Here is a 24,969-nt window from a genome sequence, read left to right on the forward strand (position 1 = left end):
TTATACTGTTAATGACACCCCCAGATCGGTTCACAGATTGCAGTGCAAACTGTGAACTCTCACAGGAATTGGATCACATAGGTAGGAACACCCATGCGATACGATTCTAGTGCGGGGGAAAAACAAGTCCCTGTACTTTTTTCTGTGCAAATCTGATGAAAGTTCAGCCATACAACTGTATGTCTCACAGACATCGCATGTGATTGGCACCGTAGGCGCGAGTGTGAATCCCATGGAACGGCTGTGATTGCACTGGTGTGAACCTGGGCTAAGAGAAAAAAGGTTTTGGCTGGGGTTGCACTTCATGATTTTGACAGCTTTACCAGCTAAACACTGTTCTAAATGGAAAGAAGGATAATAGTGGCAAAGTAAGTTAAAATGTTGTTTACCTTCAAAGCCCATGTGTTCATATATAAAGCATTACTCTGCTGATTGCATAGCAATTTTTGTAATATGTATTCTGTAAGTACATTTCACATTACTGTAAATTTGGTATATGATGTAACATTTTATATACTGTATATTGCACTCAATGTTTTGATTCTTCAAAGCACCACTGTCATTGACCATAGACAAAAACACACATGGTTAGCAGCTGTCAACAGAGTTTTCTTTTGAAACTTCACAATGGGAATCTGCTGGAGTGTGTGAACCTGCAATCTTTTATTGTGAGTGACAAATCAGAATGCAGACTTTGACATTCTTTGTGAACAATTGTTCTGTATCACACAGCTTTGTGTAGGCAGCTTAGCAGAGCTGGTACACAGGAATGTAAAGATGTACCTTATAGATAGTTATGCGTAGGATAACTCTTTGTTATTGAGAGGCAAGGTTTCTCCATTTCTGTGCTTTAATAGAAAAATATAAAGCAATGTATACCGAATCTTATAGTTGGGGCAGGTTACAGGCATACCCCACTTTTAAATACACAATGGGGTTTATTTACTAAAGCTGGAAAGTGCAAAATCAGGCTCACTTCTGCATAGAAAGCAATGAGCTTCTAACCCCATCTTGTTCAATTAATCTTTGGTAATAAAACCTGGAAGCTCATTGGTTTCTATGCAGAAGTGAGCCTGATTTTGCACTTTCCAGCTTTAGTAAATAAACCCCATTGTGTACTTAAAAGTGGGGTATGCCTGTATTCCCCAAGACTACTAATTTATCGTTGAAGCAAATTATTTATGCTTTAATGTTTTTCTACTTGTTTCCTTCCCCTTACAAGTTAAACTCCTTTTTTTTCCTTCTTCTTTTTTTCTGGGTATACCGGTTCTGATAAATATTCCAAATATCATGTTTGGTATATGAATATTTAACTGTGTTATTGATGCTTGGAATTATGTAATATCATGGTAAAATAATTGTAGAGCCTGCATAGGTAACAATGTAAGTTTTGGTTTGAATGTAATGATTGAAAAACTTGTACAAGTAAAATAAAAACATATCTCAATAAAAAAAAAAAAAGTGTTAGGGGGTTATTTACTAAAGGCAAATGTGCTGTTCATTTTGTAAAGGAAGTTGCACCTTGCAAGGAATTTTTCCCAGAGCTTAGGAAATGTGGTGAATTTCACTTTGCTGTTTTTTTTTTTGTTTGTTTGTTTTCTTGCACGTGATTAGGTATTCTTGCATTTTTGTAAGATAATGGAAGTCGGCAGAGCTTTACCTCATTCACTTTGGAGGAGAAGTTGCACTTTGCAAGGGAATTTTCCCTAGAGCTTAGTGAACTGTGTATTTACCTTTAACCACTTGCCGCCCGCCCTATAGGCAATTAACAGTGGCAAAGTGGTTGCATAATCCTGATCGGACGTCATATGACGTGATCAGGATTATGAGCCTCTGCGCGCCCCCGGGGGCGCGCATCGCGTTGATCGTTGTTGCGGGGTGTCAGTCTGACACCCGGCAACTACGATCTTTACCACGTGATCAGCCGTGTCCAATCACGGCTGATCACAGTGTAAATAGGAAGAGCCGGTGATCGTCTTTTCCTCACTCGCGTCTGTCAGACGCGAGTAGAGGAGAGCCGATCAGCTGCTCCTCTGACAGGGGGGGGTCTGTGCTGATCGATTATCAGCACAGCCCCCCCGAGGATGCCCACACTGGACCACCAGGGACGCCACCAGACCACCAGGGATGCCCAGCAAAAGGTAATCCTCCCTAGACCACCAGGGATGCCAGTCAGTGCCACAATGGATGCCAATCAGTGCCCATAATGGATGCCAATCAGTGCCCACAATGGGCATCACTGATTGGCATGCATTATTGTTTGGCACTGATTGGCATCCATTAGTACAGTATAACATAATACAATGCCGCCTATGAGTGCCCACCTGTGCCGCCTGTCAGTGCCCACCTGTGCCGCCTATCAGTGCCCACCTGTGCCGCCTATCAGTGCCCATCCGTGCCGTCTATCAGTACCCACCCATGCCCATCTGTGCCGTATATCCATGGCCATCTGTGCCGCCCATCCATGCCAATCCGTACCAGCTATCAGTGTCAATTTGTGCCACCTATCAGTGCCCATCCGTGCCGCCCATCAGTGCCACCCATCAGTGCCGCCTATCAGTGCCACCTATCAGTGCCACATATCAGTGTCCATCAATGCCACCTCATCAGTGCCACTTCATTGGTGCCACATCATTGGTGCCCATCAGTGCCGCCTTATCAGTGCCCATCAGTGTAGCCCCATCAGTGCCCATCAGTGAAGGAGAAAACGTACTTATTTACAAAGTTTTGAAACTGAAACAAAAAAAAACATTTTTTTTCAAAATTTTCTGTATTTTTTATTTGTAGCGCAAAAAATAAAAACCGTATAGGTGATCAAATACCACCAAAAGAAAGCTCTATTTGTGGGGAAAAAAATGAAAAAAATTTAATTTGGGTACAGTGTAGCATGACCGCGCAATTGTCATTCAAAATGCGACAGCGCTGAAAGCTCAAAATTGGTCTGGGCAGGAACGTGTTTAAGTGCCCGGTATTGAAGTGGTTAATAAACCATCTCCTTAGGGTTTCCCTTCTTACTTTACTGCTGTAAACACTAGCCTACCAGCCAAATATAGTAAATATACCCCAGGTTATATACCGTAGTTGCCAGTATTAGCTTGTTTGTTGATCTTTTCGATTTTAAGTTGAACTGCAAGCAAATTTATATAAATTATTGCTGGTCTGTATTAATCAATAAATGATTAAATGTATTGACTTGGTATCAGCCTTTTGAAATGTATGCAGCAACACTTTGGGACTGGAAGAGGAAGGGCAGAACTGGGAGCCAATCATTTATGCTGTATTCAAATATGTGTACAGGGCAGTAGTGTATTTAGGTTTTGTGCTGCCCTAGGCCTGACTAAACTCGTGCACCCCCTAATTTAAATATGACCCGCCCTTCCTGTCAAGGCCGCACCCCTTGCTGTTTAAGACCCGCCCTGAAATTTTCAAGTGGGGACACTAGTTCTGAGGGCCTGGTGGGGGGGGGGGGGGGGGGTCAATGGATTCCCTTAATTTGCATAGATTTCCTCTCACTTCCTAATTGGCTATGGGGCAGGAAGTAAAAGGAAATCTCTGCAATGGGACAGGGATGGTAAAAAATAAACTGACAGGGGCTATAACCCTCCCTTCCAAAATGAAAAAAAAAAAGTGTTGCCTATACTTCTACTTTATGATTTTATGGAGAGGACTAATGCCCTGTACACACGGTCTGACTTTCCAACGGAAAATGTTCAATCGAATCGTGTTGTCGGAAAATCCGATGGTGTGTGGGCTCCATCGGACTTTTTCCGTCAGAATTTCCGACACACAAAGTTTGAGAGCTGGATCTAAAATTTTCCGACAACAAAATCCGATCGTTTAAATTCCAACCACGTGTAGACAATTCCGACGGCCAAAGTGCCACGCATGCTCAGAATAAATTACAAGACGAAAGCTATTGGCTACTGGCCTCTTTATAGTCCCATCGTACGTGGTTTACGTCCCTTGTTCTGAATGATCGGATTTTCTGACAACTTTATGCGACCGTGTGTATGCAAGACAAGTTTGGGCCAAAATCCGTCTGAAAAAATCAGACGGATTTTGTTGTTGGAATGTCCGACCATGTGTACAGGGCATAAGAAGATATAACCATGCCAATGGTGCAGCAGAAAACATATAGCACAGTGAGGAAGGTGTGTGGTCTAGGATGATAGGACAGTCAAAATTAGAAACTGCATACCCCCCCCCCCCTACAGTTTCTGAATGCCGGCTGTCAACATACCGGAAGCAGTGTGGTCGCTTTATGGGGGCGCTAGACTAATTTGCCTCTCATAAGACTGGCGCTACGCTAACAGCGCAAGCTGGCGGGGACTCTTTCAGTGCTGCCCCCCCCCCCCGCAAAGTGCTACCTAGGCCTGGGCCTTGTAGGCCTAGGTCAGGATACAGTGTTGGTACAGGGTAAAACACCTGATAGGAGAGTGAGTCCTCCTGAGTAAGCACTGATTGTAGTGAAAAATGCATCAGATTTCTTGTTCTGCTGTGTCATGTACTTCTGGATTTTGGTTGTTTTTTACATAAAAGGCATTTTTCTTTTTGTAGTGCGGCTGTCCAGAACTATTTTCTATCCATTGCTATAATGTGGCTATAGTTTTTTTGATACCTTATAATATTTTTCAAGGCTTTAAAACAGAGATCCAGCTCTCTATGCTGGTTCTTAATTTATTGCACAATTTAGGTTATCAAGTATGCAACAGGTAGGCAGAAATGCTCAAACTCCAAGGTGGACATAAACAGAACAACAACTAAGACTAGGGGATCTTGACTTGGGGGACCTAAGAATATATAAAATGCTTGAGTTCCCAATAAAATCCACCTATAACTGAAATGTAAATTGTGGGGTGCAATGTCCCTTTAAGCAATTCAACTCCAGATGCGAGCAGACTGGGCATAAATTTGGATAAAAACACTAAAAACAAAGATATTAGGAAAATAAACATATAGAAGATCTTTTAGCCTAGCAGTAGGAAAGCTACATATTGTTAATGAAGCTGAAACGTTTTGCTTGTGGTAGAAGTAAAAAATAAAAGCCTATTCTCAGTTATAGCTTTCACACTGCTTCATACCTACTTGATTGAAAGCACCTCTAAAAATATTCCTTATTGTGAAAAAAATAAAAAAATAAAAATAAAATAAAATATTCCTTTCTGTTTCCTTGCATATACTGTATGAATAGATCTACCCAACACAAATATATAAACACGGTGCAAGTAATATTTTTACAGGCTATGTAGCATAAATCCTAAGCCTTTTCGTAAGATCTTACTTATATTTTATTATCATTTGCCAAAGGCTTATCTATTGAAAAGTTGCCTCTCAAATAAATGAGATTGATTCTGTCTGATAACATTACTCTGCTTCAAGCTTCTATATTAATTAAATCATTAAAAAGAGATGTTTCTGGGATCAAAGGGACTAGCAGAAAAAAATTGGGTTTGGTAATTGAATACAGAATTGGACTCATATTTATATACTGTAAATTGATTAAAGCATTTCCAGCATCTTTTTTTTTGTTTGAAGAGGGATATCTTTTTTATGGCAGCAGCTAGCTTCCATAACCCCAGTATCCCCTTCTGCAGCGGGCAGTCCAGTTTCAGATAATAGTGGTCTCTGTGGCGGATTCGCTGCAAGATCACTGTTATCATCGATGGGAGAGGGCCCCCCCTCGGTGCCTTCTGTTGCTTACTGGAGCCTCCGGGAGAGGCGGAAGCAATCAGGTCCTCTTCTGTGTGTGGTATGGAGAAAAGTGAGAGGAAGATGGCCTCATCCGTCTCCATACCATTGCAGGGCGGAAGCGACATCAAAATGTCACATCCACCCATAGCTCTTATAGGGCCATTTATTTTTTTTATTTTTTTTCAAATGACAGCATTTTTTATTTTAGTTTTTATTTCATTTTAGTGTAAATATGAGATCTTAGGTCTTTTTGACCCCAGATATCATATTTAAGAGGTCCTGTCATACTTTTATTCTATTACAAGGGATGTTTACATTCCTTGTAATATGAATAAAAGTGGCACAATTTTTTTTTAAAAGAACAGCGTAAAAATAAAAAAATAAAAGATAAAATAAATAAGAAACAAATATTTTAAACAGGTCCCTCTGAGCTCGAGTGCAGAAGCGAACGCATAGGTGAGTAACGCACCGCATATGAAAAATTATGTTCAAACCACACACGTGAGGTATCGCCGTGATCGGTAGAGTGAGAGCATTAATTCTAGCCCCTAGGCCTCCTCTGTAACTTAAAACATGCAACCTGTAGAATTTTTTTAAACATCACCTATGGAGATATTTAAGGGTAAAAGTTTGTCACCATTACACGAGCGGGCGCAATTTTGAAGCGTGACATGTTGGGTATCGATTTACTCAGCGTAACATTATCTTTCACAATATAATAAAATTGGGCTAACTTTATGTTGTCTTATATTTTAATTACATTTTTACAAAAACAGTGTGCTTGTAAGACCGCTGTGCAAATACAGTGTGACAGAAAGTATTGCAACGACCGCCATTTTATTCTCTAGGGTGTTAGAAAAAAAATGTATAATGTTTGGGGGTTCTAAGTAATTTTCAAGCAAAAAAGCTGTTTTTAACTTGTAAACAAGAAATCTCAGAAAGAGGTTTGGTCCTTAAGTGGTTAAAAACAAACATATAAATGCATTCACTACTTAGATCAGTTTATGAAAGCTTAGGAATAATTCCAGATATGGCTATTTTATACGTAGTTACTGACCTGCCTCTCCACTTTATCCAATCAGAGAAAGCTTTACATTCATTCAAAACTTGCAAATCATTCTCTCAATGGCCCTGGTGTTGAGCAGTCAACATCCTGTGTTCAGAGTTCTGGAGGACAGCTGCTTAGCATGGGACACAGAAGCAATTGGAGAACACGGAGGCAGTGTCTACTTCAGTGATTTCCAGCTTACAGGAGGATCGGCCAGGTATGGTATAAGTCAATCTAAGATGGCTCAAGCTGGACGAATGAAACTATGTATAAAATATCCATATCTGAAATTCTCCTTTAAAACTGATATGTATATAAAGGAAATATAATGTTAAAAAGAAGAAAAGAGAACATGACACAGAGCATACATTTATGCAATCAAAACTTAATATATATTATTACAAAAAGAATAGTAACAGTGCAGTAAAATAAACAAGATGATATAAAGTATAAATGTGGATCATCTTGATGCACAACAGCCAAGATTCCAAACAGTTGGATCACACGTGAGATATAAGGCACAATGTAGCAATCAACTACATACAGTGATAAAATATAAAAACATAACAATGGCACATAAAAATATAGCAATGGAGGACATATGTCCAATAATATGAAAACAAATAACAGCAAAAACAATGATGAAATGATATCAATTATTATTAGTGTGAAATTATATCACCTCTTTAGACTTTAGAGACCCTGCAGCAATGCCTATGATGTCTACATAATCTATGTCTAATGAAGCATAAAGCTGCATTCATTTATCATCTCCTTAGACTTGTGGTTCAATAAAATAGATTAAGAAATTCTTAATACATTCTTGTAGCTGTATTTTGCTGTGTTTTGGGTATTCCTGTGGCCGCAGTAAATGTAGGCCAGTATACATAAAGCCTTATGCCCTTTTGCAATTCCGACATGCAAAAACTCACGAATGCTCAGATTCAACTACGAGATGGAAGCTATTGGCTACTGGCTATTGAACTTCCTTTTTCTAGTCCCGTCGTACGTGTTGTTCTTGTCGGTCGGAATTTGGCGTGACCGCGTGTATGCAAGACAGCTTGAGCAAAATCCGTCGGGAAAACCATCAGCTTTTTCTGACCAAAATTCCGATTGTGTGTATGCGGAATTAGGCCTCATGTATACTGCTGCTGGTAAACGGACATTTAGGAGCAGTTGAGCATTTTTTTCAGCTGCCCCTGAACTCTCCTCTATGTTATCTTATCAGTCCATGTACACAGGGTCATTTATAGTTGTTTCTAGGCAGTTGAGTTTAGAAGCATTTTTTGTAACGCAAAAAAAAAATACATTCAGGACGGATGTTCAGGGGCATTTGAAACGTCAAATGCCCATAACAGCCTGTAAACGCTGCTAAACGCAGTAACCTGCATTTAGCAGCATTTTGTTCATAGACATTTTTCATTTTAACGAATAAAAAAGAATAATAATTATAATTTTTTTTTTAATGCTTCTAGATGTAAATGCGGCATGTAAACACAGCTGAACAAATGTTTTTGGATTTCAGTTTTTAGCTGTCAAGTTAAATCTTTCAGGAGAGGTCCAATGCCCCATGTACATGAAGCCTAATGCCGCGTACACATGACTGAACTTTCCAGCAGAAAAGGGCAGACGGTCTTCCCGACGGACTTTCGAGGGAGTTACAATGGACTTCCAAACTAACGAACTTGTCCACACTTGAACGGACTAAAGTCCGTTTGAAAGTTCATTCATTTTGAATATAATAACGTACGACAGGACTACAAAAGGAAGTTCAATAGCCAGTAGCCAATAGCTGCCCTTGCGTCATATTTGGTCCAGACCAGCATACAGACAAACTGTTTTCCCAATAGGAATTGAGTCCGTCGGACAGAAGTTTTGAAACATGTTCTATTTTTAGGTCCGTCTGACCTATTCTGCCAGAAAGTCCGGTAGTGTGTACTTTTGGGGTTGATGTTGTTTTCTCTACTACTAATTTTTATGCTACCTTCTGTGTTATATTACATTTTGTGTAGAGGTTTCAACTAAAGTAATATGACACCAGAAGAGATTACCAAAGTACTGTTTGACTAAAAAATGTTATCCTACTCTTCCAGGTTTTACAGATCTATTTCTCTTTTCTATGATTAATTTGGAGAGTGTTTCCATTAAGGAATAATAATGTATGCATATTATGCAGTAATTTATACTCTATTGATCTGTTTGATAAATAGATCCTAGTTTATGTATTTTCAGTTGTATGCTTTTTCTCTCTGTCTTGGTTGTACTAAAAAATAAGAAAATATGCTCAAAAGAGGTTACACTATTCATTTAAAAGGAAAAAAAAAAGAATTATAAGTGCCCATTACAGGCAACTCTACTTTTGAGCTTATATTCTTTTCTCTGATGTTAATGAAATGCTCCCTTTCAATAAAAACCGAGGGGTACTTATGAAACTGGAGCAGCAAGAATCTGGAGCAGTTGTGCATGGGAACCAATCAGCTGCTATCTTTCATTTTTAAAGCTTACCGATCAAGCTGAAGATAGAAGCTGATCGAGGGTCATGCACAACTGCTCCAGATTCTAGCTGCTCCAGGTTTGGCAAATTCTCCACTGTATCTGGGTTCATTTTAGCCCCCCCATTGTAATATATTAAACCACAATGGATTATGAGGTATGTACTGACAATTATTGTTCCACAACAAGATTTTTAAAGAAGATGTGTGCAGTCTGTGTAGAGCACATGGTATGTTGGTACAATGAAATAGGGTCTCATGTATAGCAGCTATACAGGGGCTATTATCAGTAGGTGGCACTAGTTATGGCAAATAACTCAATTATGAAATTGTATAATAATTTGTATAATATAAAAAGTTGATGGGAAATTACCATAGATAGATCCAAAGGAAAAGTAGTATCACACATTCTTCCACTGCTGCTGTGTTAAATATAAAGTTCACATCAAATGTTAGGTCTGCGGTGTCTTAGAACGTTTTGTGCATTAGCACTTAGTCATAAGGCAAATGGCTGCCTTATGACTAAGTGCTAATGGGCAAAATGCATTCAGCCTCTGTGCCTTGTCTTGTTATGTAAGCTTTACAATAAAGACCATCGTATTGGAATTGTGCAGCTTTTCATTTCTTCTGAATCTTATTCCTTACTCTTTATACTTCTTGTCTCGAGGATACAACAGAATGTGAGAGGAATTCTTTCCAAAGTTAGGTAAAATCCCATGTTATATACACTGAGCAAAATTAATAACGCAACACTTTTGTGTTTTCCCCTATTTATCATGAGCTGAGTTCAAAGATCTATAACTTTTTCTATGTACACAAAAGGCCTACTGCTCTTAAATATTATTCCCAAATCTGTGTTAATTAGCACTTCTCCTTTGCCAAGATAATCCATCTACCTCACAGGTGTGGCATATCAGGATGCTGATAAGACTGGTGTGCCTTAGGCTGGCCATAATAAAAGGCTACTCTAAAATGTGCAGTTTTAATGTATCGGGGGGGCTCAAAAAACAGTCAGTATCTGGTGTGACCACCATTTGCCAGCACATCTCCTTTGCATAGAGCTGATCAGGTTGTTTCATAGTTTCATAGTTAGTAAGGTTGAATAAAGACACCAGTCCATCCAGTTAGACCTGAGTTAGTGTCTACAATTGTCCCTGTACATTGCACACTCACATCGGTCCCTACCCTCAAGGAGCCCACAATCCAAGGTCCCCATTCATATACTAGGGCCAATTTTGGACAGAAGCCAATTAACCTACCTGCATGTCATTGTTGATTGTGGCCTGTGAAATGTTGATCCATTCCTCTTCAATGGCTGTGCAAAGTTGCTGGATATTGGCAGGAACTGGAACACGTTGTTGTATACGCCAATCCAGAGCATCCCGGGTGACATGTCCGGTGAGTATGCTGGCCATGCAAGAACTGGGATGTTTTCAGCTTCCAGGAATTGTGTACAGATCTTTGCAACATGGGGCTGTGCATTATCATGCCGCCACACGAGGAGAAGGTCATGGATGAATGGCACAACAATGGGCCTCAGGATCTTGTCACGGTATCTCTGTGCATTCAAAATGCCATCAATAAAATGCACCTGTGTTTGTTGTCCATAGCATACGCCTACCCATTCCATAACCCCACCGCCACCATGGGCCACTCAATCCACAACGTTGACATCAGCAAACCGCTCACACACACAATGCCATACACGCTATCTACCAGCTTTACTGTACAGTGAAAACCAGGATTCATTTGTGAAGAGAATATCTCTCCAAAGTGCCAGACACCATCGAATGTGAGCATTTGCTCACTCAAGTCAGTTACGATGACAAACTGCAGTCAGGTTGAGACCCCGATGAGGCCGATGAGCATGCAGATGAGCTTCCCTGAGACAGTTTCTGACAGTTTGTGCAAAAATTCTTTGGCTATACAAACCGATTGTTACAGCAGCTGTTTGGTTGGCTGGTCTCAGACTATCTTGGAGGTGAAGATGCTGGATGTAGAGGTCCTGGGCTGGTGTGGTTACATGTGGTCTGTGGTTGTGAGGTCTCTGAAACACCTTTGGAGACGGCTTATGGTAGAGAAATGAACATTCAATTCAAGGGCAACAGCTCTGGTGAACATTCCTGCAATCAGCATGCCATTTGCATGCTCCCTCAAATCTTGCGACATCTGTGGCATTGTGCTGTGTGATAAACCATTGTAGAGTGTTTTTTTATTGTGGCCCGCCTAAGGCACACCTGTGCAATAATCCTGCTGTCTAATCAGCATCTTGATATGCCACAACTGTGAGGTAGATGGATTATCTCAGAAAAGGAGAAGTGCTCACTAACACAGATTTAGACATTTGTGAACAATATTTGAGAGAAATAGGCCTTTTGTGTACATAGAACCTGCAATAGATCTTTGAGTTCAGCTCATGATAAATAGGGGCAAACACAAAAGTGTTGCGTTTATAATTTTGCTCAGTGTAGTTATCACTACGAGTGTTCCTATTGAAAGATTTCCCTTCACCTCCTGGTAATGTGACAACCATTATATTTTGGATTTTCCATCAATCAATGTCCTAATTTCAATGGTCTCCAGGACAAATATTGGAGCTGAATCTCTTCAGCACAAACAGAAAGAGCATTTCTAACAGGGGTTTTAGCTCTTCCCCACACTATCCAAAACGAATGAAAACAATTTGATTTTAGGTACACTTTAAAGGGATTCTTGGCACACACTTTCTCAAGTAAGGCACTTATTCCAAGTGTAATGTTATTTTCTGTTTATGTAAAAAAATCTGTAGAATATGTGTCACATAAATGTTTTCTTTATTGATCTAGATGCTAGACTTCCGAATTCCCTCATCTTTTTCCATGTTTGATTTGATCTCTGGGTTCTGCAGCGACCTTGTAAGCTCAGCTCAGAGCTTTATCTCTTCCACTTGGACTTTCTACCTGCAATCTGATGATGGGAAAGTTGTGGTATTCCAGGTGAATGTTGGTACTATTTCATAAAAATGTTTGACAACCTAATCTACAGATGTTTGTTATTAATTAAATTCTACTTTTTTTTTTTTTATTAGTGTCTTTCAGCATCTCAAAACACTGTGTTAAAACCAATTTAATTGATGTTTATAAAAAAGTGCTAGGTTAAAATTATACACAGTGGAATTGAATAACTAAAGGTGTAGGAAATGTTCTCTTACATTTTTTTCTTGTACATGAATGTATAATTTAAGATGAACATTTTACAATTTAACCACTTAAGGACTAGCCGCCGCAGTTGTACCACGGCAGGTTGGCCTCCCTTAGAGCGAATCGGCATCATTGTACGTTGGCTCGCTGGGTCAAGCGAACTCTATGACCCGCGATCGCCTAGAACAGAGGCAGAATGGGGATCTGCCTTTGTAAACAAGGCCGATCCCCATTCTGATGGATGAGATGACAGAGATCCACTGTTCCTAGTCATCGGGAACAGTGATCTCTGTCATGTTCCTGTATAGTCAGTGTTTATCTGGTGCTCCAGATGGAGTAATCCTTAGGGGTATAGTCTGGGCTGTAAAAGTTGGATGGTGATGTATCCATAGAAAGGGGTATTAAGGGTTAAAAAGGAAGGCAGACATCCTTCAGAGTGTGTCCGGAACGCTGGAAGATATGTAAGGAAAAAACAGGGAGGGGGAGGCACTGACCTGAGTGTAGTATTAAAATGATGACTTTAATAGGATAAGATTAAAAACACTTACAAGATGGTAGAAGATACATGCTCATCAAAGTAAAGTGCAGTCCTGGCATTCCACATGACTCCCACCGCTGTTCTGGGTAGCTGGGAAGGATTGAGCAGCTGGCTGGAATGGATCAGTGTTTCTCCAGGAGCAAAGGAACAAAGCAGCTCCACACAGATCCAAGCAGCTCCACACTTTACTTTAAACGAGCATGGATCTTCTACCATCTTGTAAGTGTTTTTAATCCTATCCTAATAAAGTCATAATTTAAATACTACACTCAGGTCCATGCCTCCTCCTCCCTGTTTCTTCCTTATCTGTCATGTTCCAGGCAGCACATCCCCCCTACAGTTAGAACACATTTAACCCCTTTATCACCCCCTAGTCTTAACACCTTTCCTGCCAGTGTAATTTTTACATTGATCAGTGCATTTTTATAGCAATGATCAATGTAATAATGTCACTGGTTCCCAAAAAGTGTCATTTGGGGTAAGATTTGTCCACCACAATATCGCTGTCCCGCTAAAAATCAATATACGCTTTATTGGAAAAAAAAATGTTTTACCAAAAATATGTAGAAGAATATATATCGGCCTAAACTGATGAATAAATTCATTTTTTTTAAATATTTTTGGAGAAATGTATTATAGCAAAAAGGTTAAAAACTTGTTTTGTTTTTTTTTCCAAAAATTTTCACTCTTTGTTTGTTTATAGCATAAAAAATAAAAACTGTAGAGGTGATCAAATGCCACCAAAAGAAAGCTCTATTTGTGGGAAAAAAGAATGTTTGGGTACAGCTTTGCATGACTGCGCAATTGTCAGCAACACAGTGCCGTATCACAAAAAATGGCCTGGTCATTAAGGGGGGAAATTCTTCCGGTCCTTAAGTGGTTAAATAGCTAAAGATTACAAAAAAATAGTTTGAAGCCCAAAAAAAAAGTATGCAGAGTATTTACTTAGGTCAAATGGCATTTGTCCATTAGTTGGTGAAATGCTTTATTAAAAAAAAAAAAAAACTTCAATAGCGAAGTCCTATTTATTCTAATCATTTCCTGGTTCACTTTTTAGCAATCCTTTAATTTAATTTAATTTCTGATTATCATGACAGTCAAAGTATATTTATTTACCTTTCAGTCTCAGCCAGAAGTGGAATACCCAGTGCTAGAGCTTCAAGCTCCAAGATCAGAGGTCACTGATAAATCAGGAAGAAAGCCAGTTCTTAATACCTTGAAGCCAAATACAGGTATAGTATAAATTAAACTTGATAAGATTAATCACAATAAGATAGTTTCAACAATGAAGAATAAATTAATCAATGTTGACTGTCTGTAGACCTTTGTGTGTAGTAACTGGCACATATGTGACCAATGTGTACAGTTAGTGGAGTCTTCACCCTCATTGAGCTTACTGTACAAGTGCACACGAATATGGTATGGAACATTTCTGATCCCATGGTCCACACAGATTTATTCAGCCTGGTGTCAATACGCACATCAGAAGTACGCATCTTTTTAACTAGTTGCTGACCGCCGGCCGTCAAATGACGGCCAGGGGGCGCACCTATTGTGGCGGGAGGCCGTCATATGACGGCCTCCCGTTTAAACAGGGAATGCGCGCGATCGTGCGCGCGCATCCCTGTTTCTTCGGTGGCGGTGTGTCACGGAGACACCGCTCGCCACCGAAGGGGGTGAACAGCCATTCGTTATGGCTGTTTACCACGTGATCGGCCGTGATGAAGTCACGGCCGATCACAGATGGTCCCACCCCGAACGTGCACGGCGCATGCGCGCGATCGCGAGCGCGCTGCGTGTGCACGTCGGTGGCGGCGTGTTCCCCGGGAACACTGCTCGTCACCGACGCTGGTAAACAGCCATTGGCCGGCTGTTTACCCACGTGATCGGCTGTGATCCTTTCACAGCCGATCACAAAAATGTAAACAAACTGCGGTAACGGGATGTTACCGGGTTCTCCTCCTCACACACCGATCGTGTGTGAGGAGGAGATTGCGGTAACATCTCGTTACCGCATACAGTGTACACCAATCATACTGATTGCCCCCCCCCAATAAAGAGGACCTGTCACCACCCCTCATAGTACCTGTCAATCACAGTCCATCAGAGTACCTGTCACAGTCCATCAGAGTATTTGAGTACCTGTCACAGCACATCAGAGTACCCGAGTACCTGTCACAGCCCATCAGAGTACCTGTCAGCCCATCAGAGTACCCGAGTACCTGTCACAGCCCATCTGAGTACCCGAGTACCTGTCACAGTTCATCTGAGTACCCGAGTACCTGTCACAGCCCATCAGAGTACCCGAGTACCTGTCACAGCCCATCAGAGTACCCGAGTACCTGTCACAGCCCATCAGAGTACCCGAGTACCTGTCACGGCACATCAGAGTACCCGAGTACCTGTCACGGCACATCAGAGTACCCGAGTACCTGTCATGGCACATCAGGGTACCCGAGTACCTGTCACGGCACATCAGGGTACCCGAGTACCTGTCACGGCACATCAGGGTACCCGAGTACCTGTCACAGTCCATTAGAGTACCGAGTACCTGTCACAGTCCATTAGAGTACCGAGTACCTGTCACAGTCCATCAGGGTACCCGAGTACCTGTCACAGTCCATTAGAGTACCGAGTACCTGTCACAGTCCATTAGAGTACCCGAGTACCTGTCACAGTCCATTAGAGTACCGAGTACCTGTCACAGTCCATTAGAGTACCGAGTACCTGTCACAGTCCATCAGGGTACCCGAGTACCTGTCACAGACCATCTGAGTACCCGAGTACCTGTTCCAGTACATCTGTGTACCAGAGTACCTGTCACAGTCCATCTGAGTACCCGAGTACCTGTCACAGTCCATATGAGTACCTGTCACCGCCCTTCAGAGTACCCAAATACCAGTCACCAAACCATCAGAGTACCTGTCACCAGGCCATCAGAGTACCCGAGTACCTGTCACCAGACCATCAGAGTACCCGAGTACCTGTCACCAGGCCATCAGAGTACCCGAGTACCTGTCATCAGGCCATCAGAGTACCCGAGTACCTGTCACCAGGCCATCAGAGTACCCGAGTACCTGTCATCAGGCCATCAGAGTACCCGAGTACCTGTCACCAGGCCATCAGAGTACCCAAGTACCTGTCACCAGGCCATCAGAGTACCCGAGTACCTGCCACCAGGCCATCAGAGTACCCGAGTACCTGTCACCAGACCATCAGAGTACCCGAGTACCTGTCACCAGACCATCAGAGTACCCGAGTACCTGTCACCAGACCATCAGAGTACCTGTCACCAGACCATCAGAGTACCCGAGTACCTGTCACCAGACCATCAGAGTACCCGAGTACCTGTCACCAGGCCATCAGAGTACCCGAGTACCTGTCACCAGGCCATCAGAGTACCCGAGTACCTATCTCCAGCCCATGTCTCATAGAATATACGTTGGGGTGTTTGCTTTCCAAAATGGGGTCATTTTGTGGGTAATTTCACTGTCCTGGTGGTCCAGGACCTTCAAAAGTGTGATGGGTAGGAATGAAATGAGATGTGTCATTTATGCTCCTAGAACGCCTGAACGTACTACTTCAATGTTCGGCCTCTCTATGTGGCCAGGCTGTGTAAAAGTCCTACACATGTGGTATTGCCATACTCGGGAGGAGTAGCAGAATGTATTTTGGGGTGTAATTTTTGCTATATACATGCTATGTGTTAGAAATATCTTATAAATTGACAATTTTGTGTAAAAAAAAAATGCGTTTTAATTTTTTTCCACATATTCCAAAAACTTCTGGAAAAAAATGAACCGTTCAAAAGACTCATTATGCCTCACAGATTATACGTTGGGGTGTTTGCTTTCCAAAATGGGGTAATTTTATGGGAAATTCCATTGTCCTGGTACTCCAGGGCCTTCAAAAGTGTAATAGGTGGTTGAGAAATGAGATGCGTAATTTTTGCTCGTAGAACGTCTGAAGGTACTACATCAATGTTAGTGCTCTGTATGTGGCCAGGCTGTGTAAAAGTCCTACACATGTGGTATCGCCGTACTCGGGAAGAGTAGCAGAATGTATTTTGGGGTGTAATTTGTTGTATGCATATGCTGTGTGTGAGAAATAACCTGATAATATGACAATTTAGTAAAAAAAAAATAAAAAATAAAAAAATCTTCATATTGCAAAGAATTGTGGGAAAAAATGACAACTTAAAAAAACTCACCATGCTACTTACTTAATACCTTGGGATGTCTACTTTGTAAAAAGGGGTCATTTGGGGGATATTTGTACTTTCTGACTTGTTAGTGTCTCAAGAAATGAGATACACCTGATGTACTGAAGGCCTGATCAGAAGTGATCAATTTTCAGTGATTGGCACCATAGTTTGTAGACTCTATAACTTTCACAAAGACCAAATAATATATACTAATGTGGGTTATTTTTACCAAAGATATGTAGCAGTATAAATTTTGGCCAAAATTTATGAAGAAAAATTACTAATTAGCAAAAATTTATGACAGAAACGAAGAAAAAGGCATTTTTTTCACAAAATTTACGTTTTATTTTATTTATAGCACAAAAAATAAAAAACCCACTAGTGATTAAATACCACTAAAAGAAAGCTCTATTTGTGTGGAAAAAAGGACGCAAGTTTCATATGGATACAGTGTAGGATGACTGAGTAATTGTCATTCAAACTGTGAGAGCGCTGAAAGCTGAAAATTGGTCTGGTCAGGAAGGGGGTGTAACTGCACTGTATTGAGGTGGTTAATTGGTAATTTGCGGATTTCCTTCAGAACAAGGGGAGCCTGTTTCTTGAAGCCAACTCCAGGGTTCCGCTTGTGAATATTGATGGTGTATTCCCTAGTAACTACCTCACTGATGTTAGAGCGGCCCTTTCTCTTCTCGCCTCCCTTCTTTGCTGGCTCCATCTTCTCGTAGGGACAATGTCACAAATAACACAACAGATTTTTAATGGGTGTTTATAAGATAGCAGACAACTGAATTAATTGATTACACATATTTTTGATACTTGGATGCGTGAATGTTTGCTGAGATTAATATTGTATTGTTTGTTCTGGCACATTGGGGTTTGCTGGATTCTAATGTTATTCTGATCAGCTACAGAGGGAGTTTCACTTATAGTGTTTTACACATTTATTTAATAAACTTACATCTTTGCTGCTATTTTTAAGATACAGCTCTTTAAAAATCCTGATGCCAGCATAATAGTACCCCCAGCTCACTGTGCTTCCTGCTTCTAGTTCCAGCCATCAATTGAATAGAATTAGTTGCCAAAATAATGGCTCTCTAAACTTCTATTGCAGCAATTCATATATTTAAATGGACAAAATGTCATCAAAAAAATCTACTAGTATGTCCAAGTTAAAATCGTTCCTTCGCCATCGCATGCCATTCACTGTTTGATTGCTTGAGGTGGTTTGGGTAGTGTGAAAGCTTGCAAAGCAACATGAGAAGGTTTTCTTAAAAGTAGATTGTTTTTTTTCAAGCAAATTTTATCCAAGCAAGCATCATGATGAAATTGGAGACAAATTTTGATGAAAATTTGTTGAAGGCTAATTAGGCAGCAAAAACAATTTCTATTTACAAAATGTATCTTGACTAACCATAACTGAGTTACATTATTGATCTTATTAAAGTGGAAGTAGACCCATCGATTTAAACAGTTTAAAAAAAAGGCATGCCAGGAATACTAACTTCACATTGGCTGTGCTCTCAGCCAAGCTATCAAACCATCCAATGGCTGGTGTCATAACGAATCACATGTGCAGCACCATAGCAGTTGAAGGTTAAACAGAGGCAAAGATGGCAGCTTCCTTGGCTGAAAACGATAGGGGAGTTTACTTCCACTTTAAGTGAGTTGAAAGCACATTAACAACTGCAAAGTGCAGCTACCTACAAGGCTGTGAAAAGTTAACTTAAAGTGGTTGTAAACCCTTACAACACACTTTGACCTACATGTAAGCCTAGATTAAGGCTTACCTGTAGGTCCAAGAAATATCTCCTAAACCTACACGGTTTGGGAGATATTTGCTGAAAGACAGGCACTGCTGTCTACGGCGCACTGAGCGCGGCATCATCAATGACGAAGATGCCACGCGTGTGTCGGCTCCCATGCGCATGCGCGGGAGTGACATCATCACGGCTTCGCCGAATGACAGCGGCGGAGCAGCGAGACCCCACCGAGAAGATGGATGCACCGGACTACAGGGGACAGCGGTGACTTCGCTGGCTCCTGTGTCAGGTAAGTGACACATAATGGACTACGATGCGATGCATAGTAGTTCATTATGCTTTGCCTTTGCAGGGAATGAAAGAGGAAGTAAACTCATCAGGGTTTACTTCCTCTTCAAATAACTTAATAACTGGTTGTACCACCCTTGGCGGCAACAACTGCAATCAAGTGTTTGCGATAACTGGCAATGAGTCTTTCAAATTGCTGTGGAGCAATTTTGGCCCTCTGTTCTTTGCAGAATTGTTTTAATTCAGCCACATTGGAGGGATAAAGAAAATTTAAGAAGGGTATAGCAAAGCGCCTAATGGTGGAGCGGATAACCCAAATCACAATCCATAAATAAGTAGTGCCACGTCCTAACAAATGACATTGTGAAAAGAGAAAGAAAAGGGGGGAGGGACTTATGGACTTTAGAGGCACTGGGTCAACATAAAACATTTTTATTTATACAAAGAGAACATACAAAGGTTAAAAAACACAAATGAGAAGAATCATTTGTTAATCCAACCAATCACAGCATAGGAGGTTAACCATTACATAATAAATTACAGACATAGATATCAAAAAATAGACTTAAAGTCCATAAATTATTTATATCATACACAAAGGTATGGTAACCATCCAAGATGACAAAATACTGGTACTGATTGGCATGACCATCTGTTCTTGAATTTTTTTTAGATTATGTGTGGCTTTTTGTGATCTGTTAGTGAAAGTGGAAAACACACTAGATGTCAGCCCTAGATGTCACTGCTACCCCTAACAGCCAGGAGAGCAGCCCATCTAGTAGAGGTTATGAGGGGAGTGCAGGTAGGCCTAGACAGTTGGTGGTAATAGGGGATTCTATAATCAGAAGGAATGATAGAATAGTTTGTCACCAGGATCGCCTCAACTGAATGGTTTGCTGTCTCCCTGGTGCCAGGGTTCGGCATGTGGTGGACCATGTTAATAAGTTACTGGGAGGGGCTGGGCATGACCCAGCTATCTTGGTTCACGTTGGAACCAATGACAGAATACATGGAAGGTGGAGGCTCCTTATCAATTGAAGGGAAGGGAAGGACCTCCAAGGTGATATTCTCTGAAATATTGCCTGTGCCATGCACAACACAGGAAAGGCAGGGGAGATTAGAGAGCTGAATTTGTGGCTAAAGACCCAATGTAGGGAGGAGGAATTCGGGTTTTTAGAGCACTGGGCTGACTTTTCATTGGGGTGCAACCTATATGCTAAAGATGGTTTGCACCTGAATGGAAGGGCGTGAACTAGAATTCTATCGGGCGGACAGATCAATTAAGGGTCAGACATTAATGGAGGGTGGAATGGGGATAGATGAGGGGAGGGTTATGGCAGTTGACCAGAAAGTTCCCATGTTGAAATCAACCATTGGAAATTATAGTGTCATTTGTACTACTAAACAAGATATGAAAAACACCAGAGCAAAATGTAAAAATGCATTAAAGTGTTTGACTTGGCAGAAGTCTGCCAAGCAAAATGGATGAGTTGGAAGCTCTGGTGCACAAGGAAAGCTATGGTGTAATCGGTATTGCTGAAACTTGGCTTCATTCCTCACATGACTGGAGACAGGGTAAAAAGGAAAGGTGGTGGGTCTTTCTCTATGTGAGAAGTGATCTCAAAGCAAGTGTGATAGAGGACCTGGTTGATGGAGAGTTTGATGAGTCTGAAGTATTATGGGTGGAACTGCATATAGATGTTTGCAGTTCAAAGTTAATCATTGGAGTTTTTTTATAGACTACCCAATGTTAATGAGGAGATGGAGACTCAGCTCACAGATCGAAAGGGCTGCAAGGGCTGGAAGGGTGATAATAATAGGGGATTATAACTACCCAGAAATTGACCGGAGTAATGGCACTGCTGGGACAGTTAAACATATTACAGGGCAATTTTATGGTCCAGTTGAGTTTATTGTTTATTGAGGTCCCAAATAGGAATGATCCTCTGTTGGACCTGGTAATCAAACCATGCAGAGCTTATTATTAAGGTTCATATAAAGGAACATCTTGGTTGCAGTGACCATGACATGATTTCATTTGATGTTAGCTTTAAGCAAAAAACACATAATAGAAAGATAAAAACACTTAACTTCAACAGAGCACATTTTCCAAGGATGAGGACTGCTCTCCAGGACTTGAAGAAAAAGAAAAGAGCTTTTAAAAAATATAAAAATTAAGGAACACTGGGAACACTAGTGTCGTTTAAATGTTACAAAGAATATAACAGAATATGTAAAAATAAAATCAAGGATGCGATTTTTTTAAAAAAATGATAAATTGCAAAAGATAGTAGGACAAACCCCAAAAAATTCTTCAAATATATTAATAGCAAAAAGGTCAGGTCTAAGCATTTAGGCCCTTTACAAAATAATCTAGCGTGGGTGACTGGGGACAAAGAGAAGCCAAATGTATTAAAATAATTTCTTCAGCTCTGTGTATACAAAAGGAACATGGGGGGGGGGGGGTCGTGTCCATAATGGGGGTGGTAGTGACACAGCCCCAAATGATCCACAATGGTTCAAAAGGTATATGGTCCTGAAATATTAAGACAGAATAAAGGTGGATAAAGCTCCTGGACCAGATGGCATCCACCTCCATCCTAAAAGAATTGAGCTCTGTCATTTCAAAACCATTGTATATATTTTTTATGGAATCATGGAAATAGTACCACTGGATTGGCATAGGGCCAATGCGGTGCCTATATTTAAAAAGGGAACAAAGTTACATAGTTACATAGTTAGTCAGGTTGAAAAAAGACACAAGTCCATCCAGTTCATCCTTAAAAACAATAAATAAATAAAATAAAAAATATTGTACAATCCAATATACCCAATTTTATACCCACAGTTGATCCAGAGGAAGGCAAAAAAAAAACCCCAGCAGAGCATGCTCTAATTTGCTACAGCAGGGGAAAAAAATTCCTTCCTGATCCCCCAAGAAGCAATCAGATTTTCCCTGGATCAACTTTACCTATAAATGTTAGTACCCAGTTATATTATGTACATTCAGGAAAGTATCAGAACTTTCTTAAAGCAATATACTGAGCAGGCCAAAACCACCTCTGCTGGAAGTTTATTCCACATTTTCACAGCTCTTACTGTGAAGAATCCTTTCCGTATTTGAAGATGAAATCCCTTTCCCTCTAGACGTAAAGAGTGCCCCCATGTCCCCTGGGTGGACCGTAGAGAGAATAACTCAACACCAAGTTCACTATATGGACCCCTTATATATTTGAACATGTTGATCATATCCCCCCTTATTCTCCTCTTCTAAATTCTTCTAAATTCAGTTCCTCTAATCTTTCCTCATAGCTCATAGCTGAGCTCCTCCATGCCTCTTATCAGTTTGGTTGCCCTTCTCTGCACTTTCTCCATTTCCCCAATATCCTTTTTGAGAACTGGTGCCCAAAACTGAACTGCGTATTCTAGGTGAGGTCTTACTAATGATTTGAACAGGGGCAAAATTATATCTCTCTCTCCTGAGTCCATACCTGTCTTAATACAAGAAAGGAGTGGACTTTGCTTGCTTTGGAAACCGCAGCTTGGCATTGCATGTTATTATTGAGCTTATGATCTACCAAAACCCCCAGATCCTTCTCCACTACGGATTCCCCCAGTTGTACTCCCCCTAGAATGTATGATGCATGCATATTCTTAGCCCCCAAGTGCATAACTTTACATTTCTCAACATTAAACCTCATCTGCCACATAGTCGCCCAATTAGACGGTGCATTGAGGTCGGCTTGTAAATTGGAGACATCCTGTAAGGACGTTATTCCACTGCATAGCTTGGTGTCATCTGCAAAGACAGAAATGTTACTTTTGATCGCAGACCCAATATCAGTTTTGGGAACCAGTTCTCAAAAAGGATATCGAAGAACTGGAGAAAGTGCAGAGAAGGGCACCTGTCAGACTTCCACTTACCAGACCAGTGAGTCGGCTTGGGCAGAGGGTGGTCTCCCGTACATGTCCAACTCACAACCCCTGGTAGAGTAGACAGGTGGCTGGTAGTGCGGAGTGGTATGAGAGCCTATGAAGAGGATCCAGGAGCTGGAAGTAGGATGAACCCCGAAACAGCAGGTGCGTAGGCTGAAACACAGGCAATTAGGTGCGGAGCAGGAGCTGAGCAGGCGAGTCCAGGTACATGTAGGATTCGGCAACAGGCGAGCAGCAATGGTACAATAGGACAGGCAGGAGTGAGGTCAGAACAGGCTGAGGTCAGGTGCAGGCAGAGATCAGGTGTGTCCAAAGAGCGAGCCGGGTCATCAGGAGATTGGAGATACAGGAATGCAGATACAGGCAATAGAGCCATGAACGGGGGAGCTGATGATCAGGCAGCACTTGAATGGAGTATGCGGCAGACCTAAATAGGCTGATTGGCGCCAAACATTGAGCGCATGCGCACGCCAACGCGCAAAGGTGCGCATAAGCGCACGCACTCACGCCCGAGCGCCAGTGGGCACACAAGTGCCACCAGGAGTGCACACAACAGCGCGTACCGGCGCTAACAGGAGTGCGCACATTGGCGCGCAGCAGCATCCACGGGGCCGTACGCCACAGCGCGCACAGGAACACGCGCGCCAGCGCGCACCGTCGCACATCGACATGCACCAACATGGCCAGCACCGCGACCAACCAGGTAACTTCTCTGACAGCAACCAAACTGATAAGAGTTTGATGGAGGAGCTCAGCTATGAGGAAAGATTCAAGGAACTGAAGTTATTCACGCTTGAGAAGAGGAGATTAAGGGGGGATATGATCACCATGTACAAATATATAAGGGGTCCATATAGTGAACTTAGTGTTGAGTTATTCACTTTACGGCCAACACTGAGGACAAGGGGGCACTCTTTACATCTAGAGGAAAAGAGATTTCATCTCCAAATAGAGAAAGATTTATTCACAGTAAGAGCTGTGAAATTGTGGAATAGACTCCCTCCAGAAGTGGTTCTGGCCTGCTCAGTAGATTGCTTTAAGAAAGGCCTGGATTCTTTCCTATATGTACAAAATATAACTGGGTACTAACATTTATAGGTAAAGTTGATCCAGGGAAAATCCGATTGCCTCTCTGGGATTAAGAAGGATTTTTTCCCCCTGCTGTAGCAAATTGGATTCTGCTTTTTCTGGGGGGGGGGGGGGGTTGCCTTCCTCTGGATCAACTGTGGGTATAGGATTGGGTATATGGGATTGTATGATATTTTTTGTATTATTTATTTATTGATATATTTATTTATTTATCGATTTTTTATTTTTATTTTTATGATTGAACTAGACGTGTCTTTTTTCAACCTGACTAACTATGTAACTTTAATTTGCTTCTATTTATGTGATTTCTTGAGTCAACAGGTCTGGCAGTAATCAGGCCTGGGTGTGGAAAGTGAAATTTAACTCGGCTTTCCAAAAAAATTTGGTTAATCACAGTTCATTCATGATTCAGCATGGGAGGGAGCAATTACTTTTTCACATAGGGCCAGGCAGGTTTAAACAGCTTTTTCCCCTTAATAAATTAAATAACAATTTAAAAACTGCATCTTGAATTTACTTGGGTTGTTTGTGTAATATTAAAATTAGTTTGACATAAATAATTTAAGTGTGAGAAATATGCAAAAAAAATCCAATACATTCCTTTTTGGCATGAATAGCCCAGCATGATAATTTTTGGTGTGGAGTCTTCAGCACTGAAAACATGTCTAAATAAACAGTTCCCTAAAACCAGACACTACAATTATTTCTAATCTTTATCATGGCACCCTTACATGTAAGCTACAG

The 24,969-nt window shown here is 41.1% G+C and overlaps 1 protein-coding gene and 1 pseudogene across 1 annotated transcript in view; one reads left to right on the forward strand and one right to left on the reverse strand.

Moving 5' to 3' along the window:
• Window positions 1-24,969, forward strand: part of TMEM59L (transmembrane protein 59 like) — a 101,462-nt gene that overhangs the window by 60,589 nt on the left and 15,904 nt on the right. The window contains exons 4-5 of the mRNA XM_077475935.1: window positions 12,057-12,206; window positions 14,072-14,180. Coding sequence (XP_077332061.1) covers window positions 12,057-12,206; window positions 14,072-14,180 — 259 coding nt within the window. The remainder of the gene's footprint in view (window positions 1-12,056; window positions 12,207-14,071; window positions 14,181-24,969) is intronic.
• On the reverse strand, window positions 14,246-17,867 carry LOC143976058 (large ribosomal subunit protein eL31-like; annotated as a pseudogene).

Source organism: Lithobates pipiens, unplaced genomic scaffold, assembly GCF_037356315.1.
Source record: "Lithobates pipiens isolate NorthernLeopardFrog02 unplaced genomic scaffold, aLitPip1_a1.2 Scaffold_13, whole genome shotgun sequence".
In the NCBI taxonomy this organism is placed as follows: domain Eukaryota; kingdom Metazoa; phylum Chordata; class Amphibia; order Anura; family Ranidae; genus Lithobates; species Lithobates pipiens.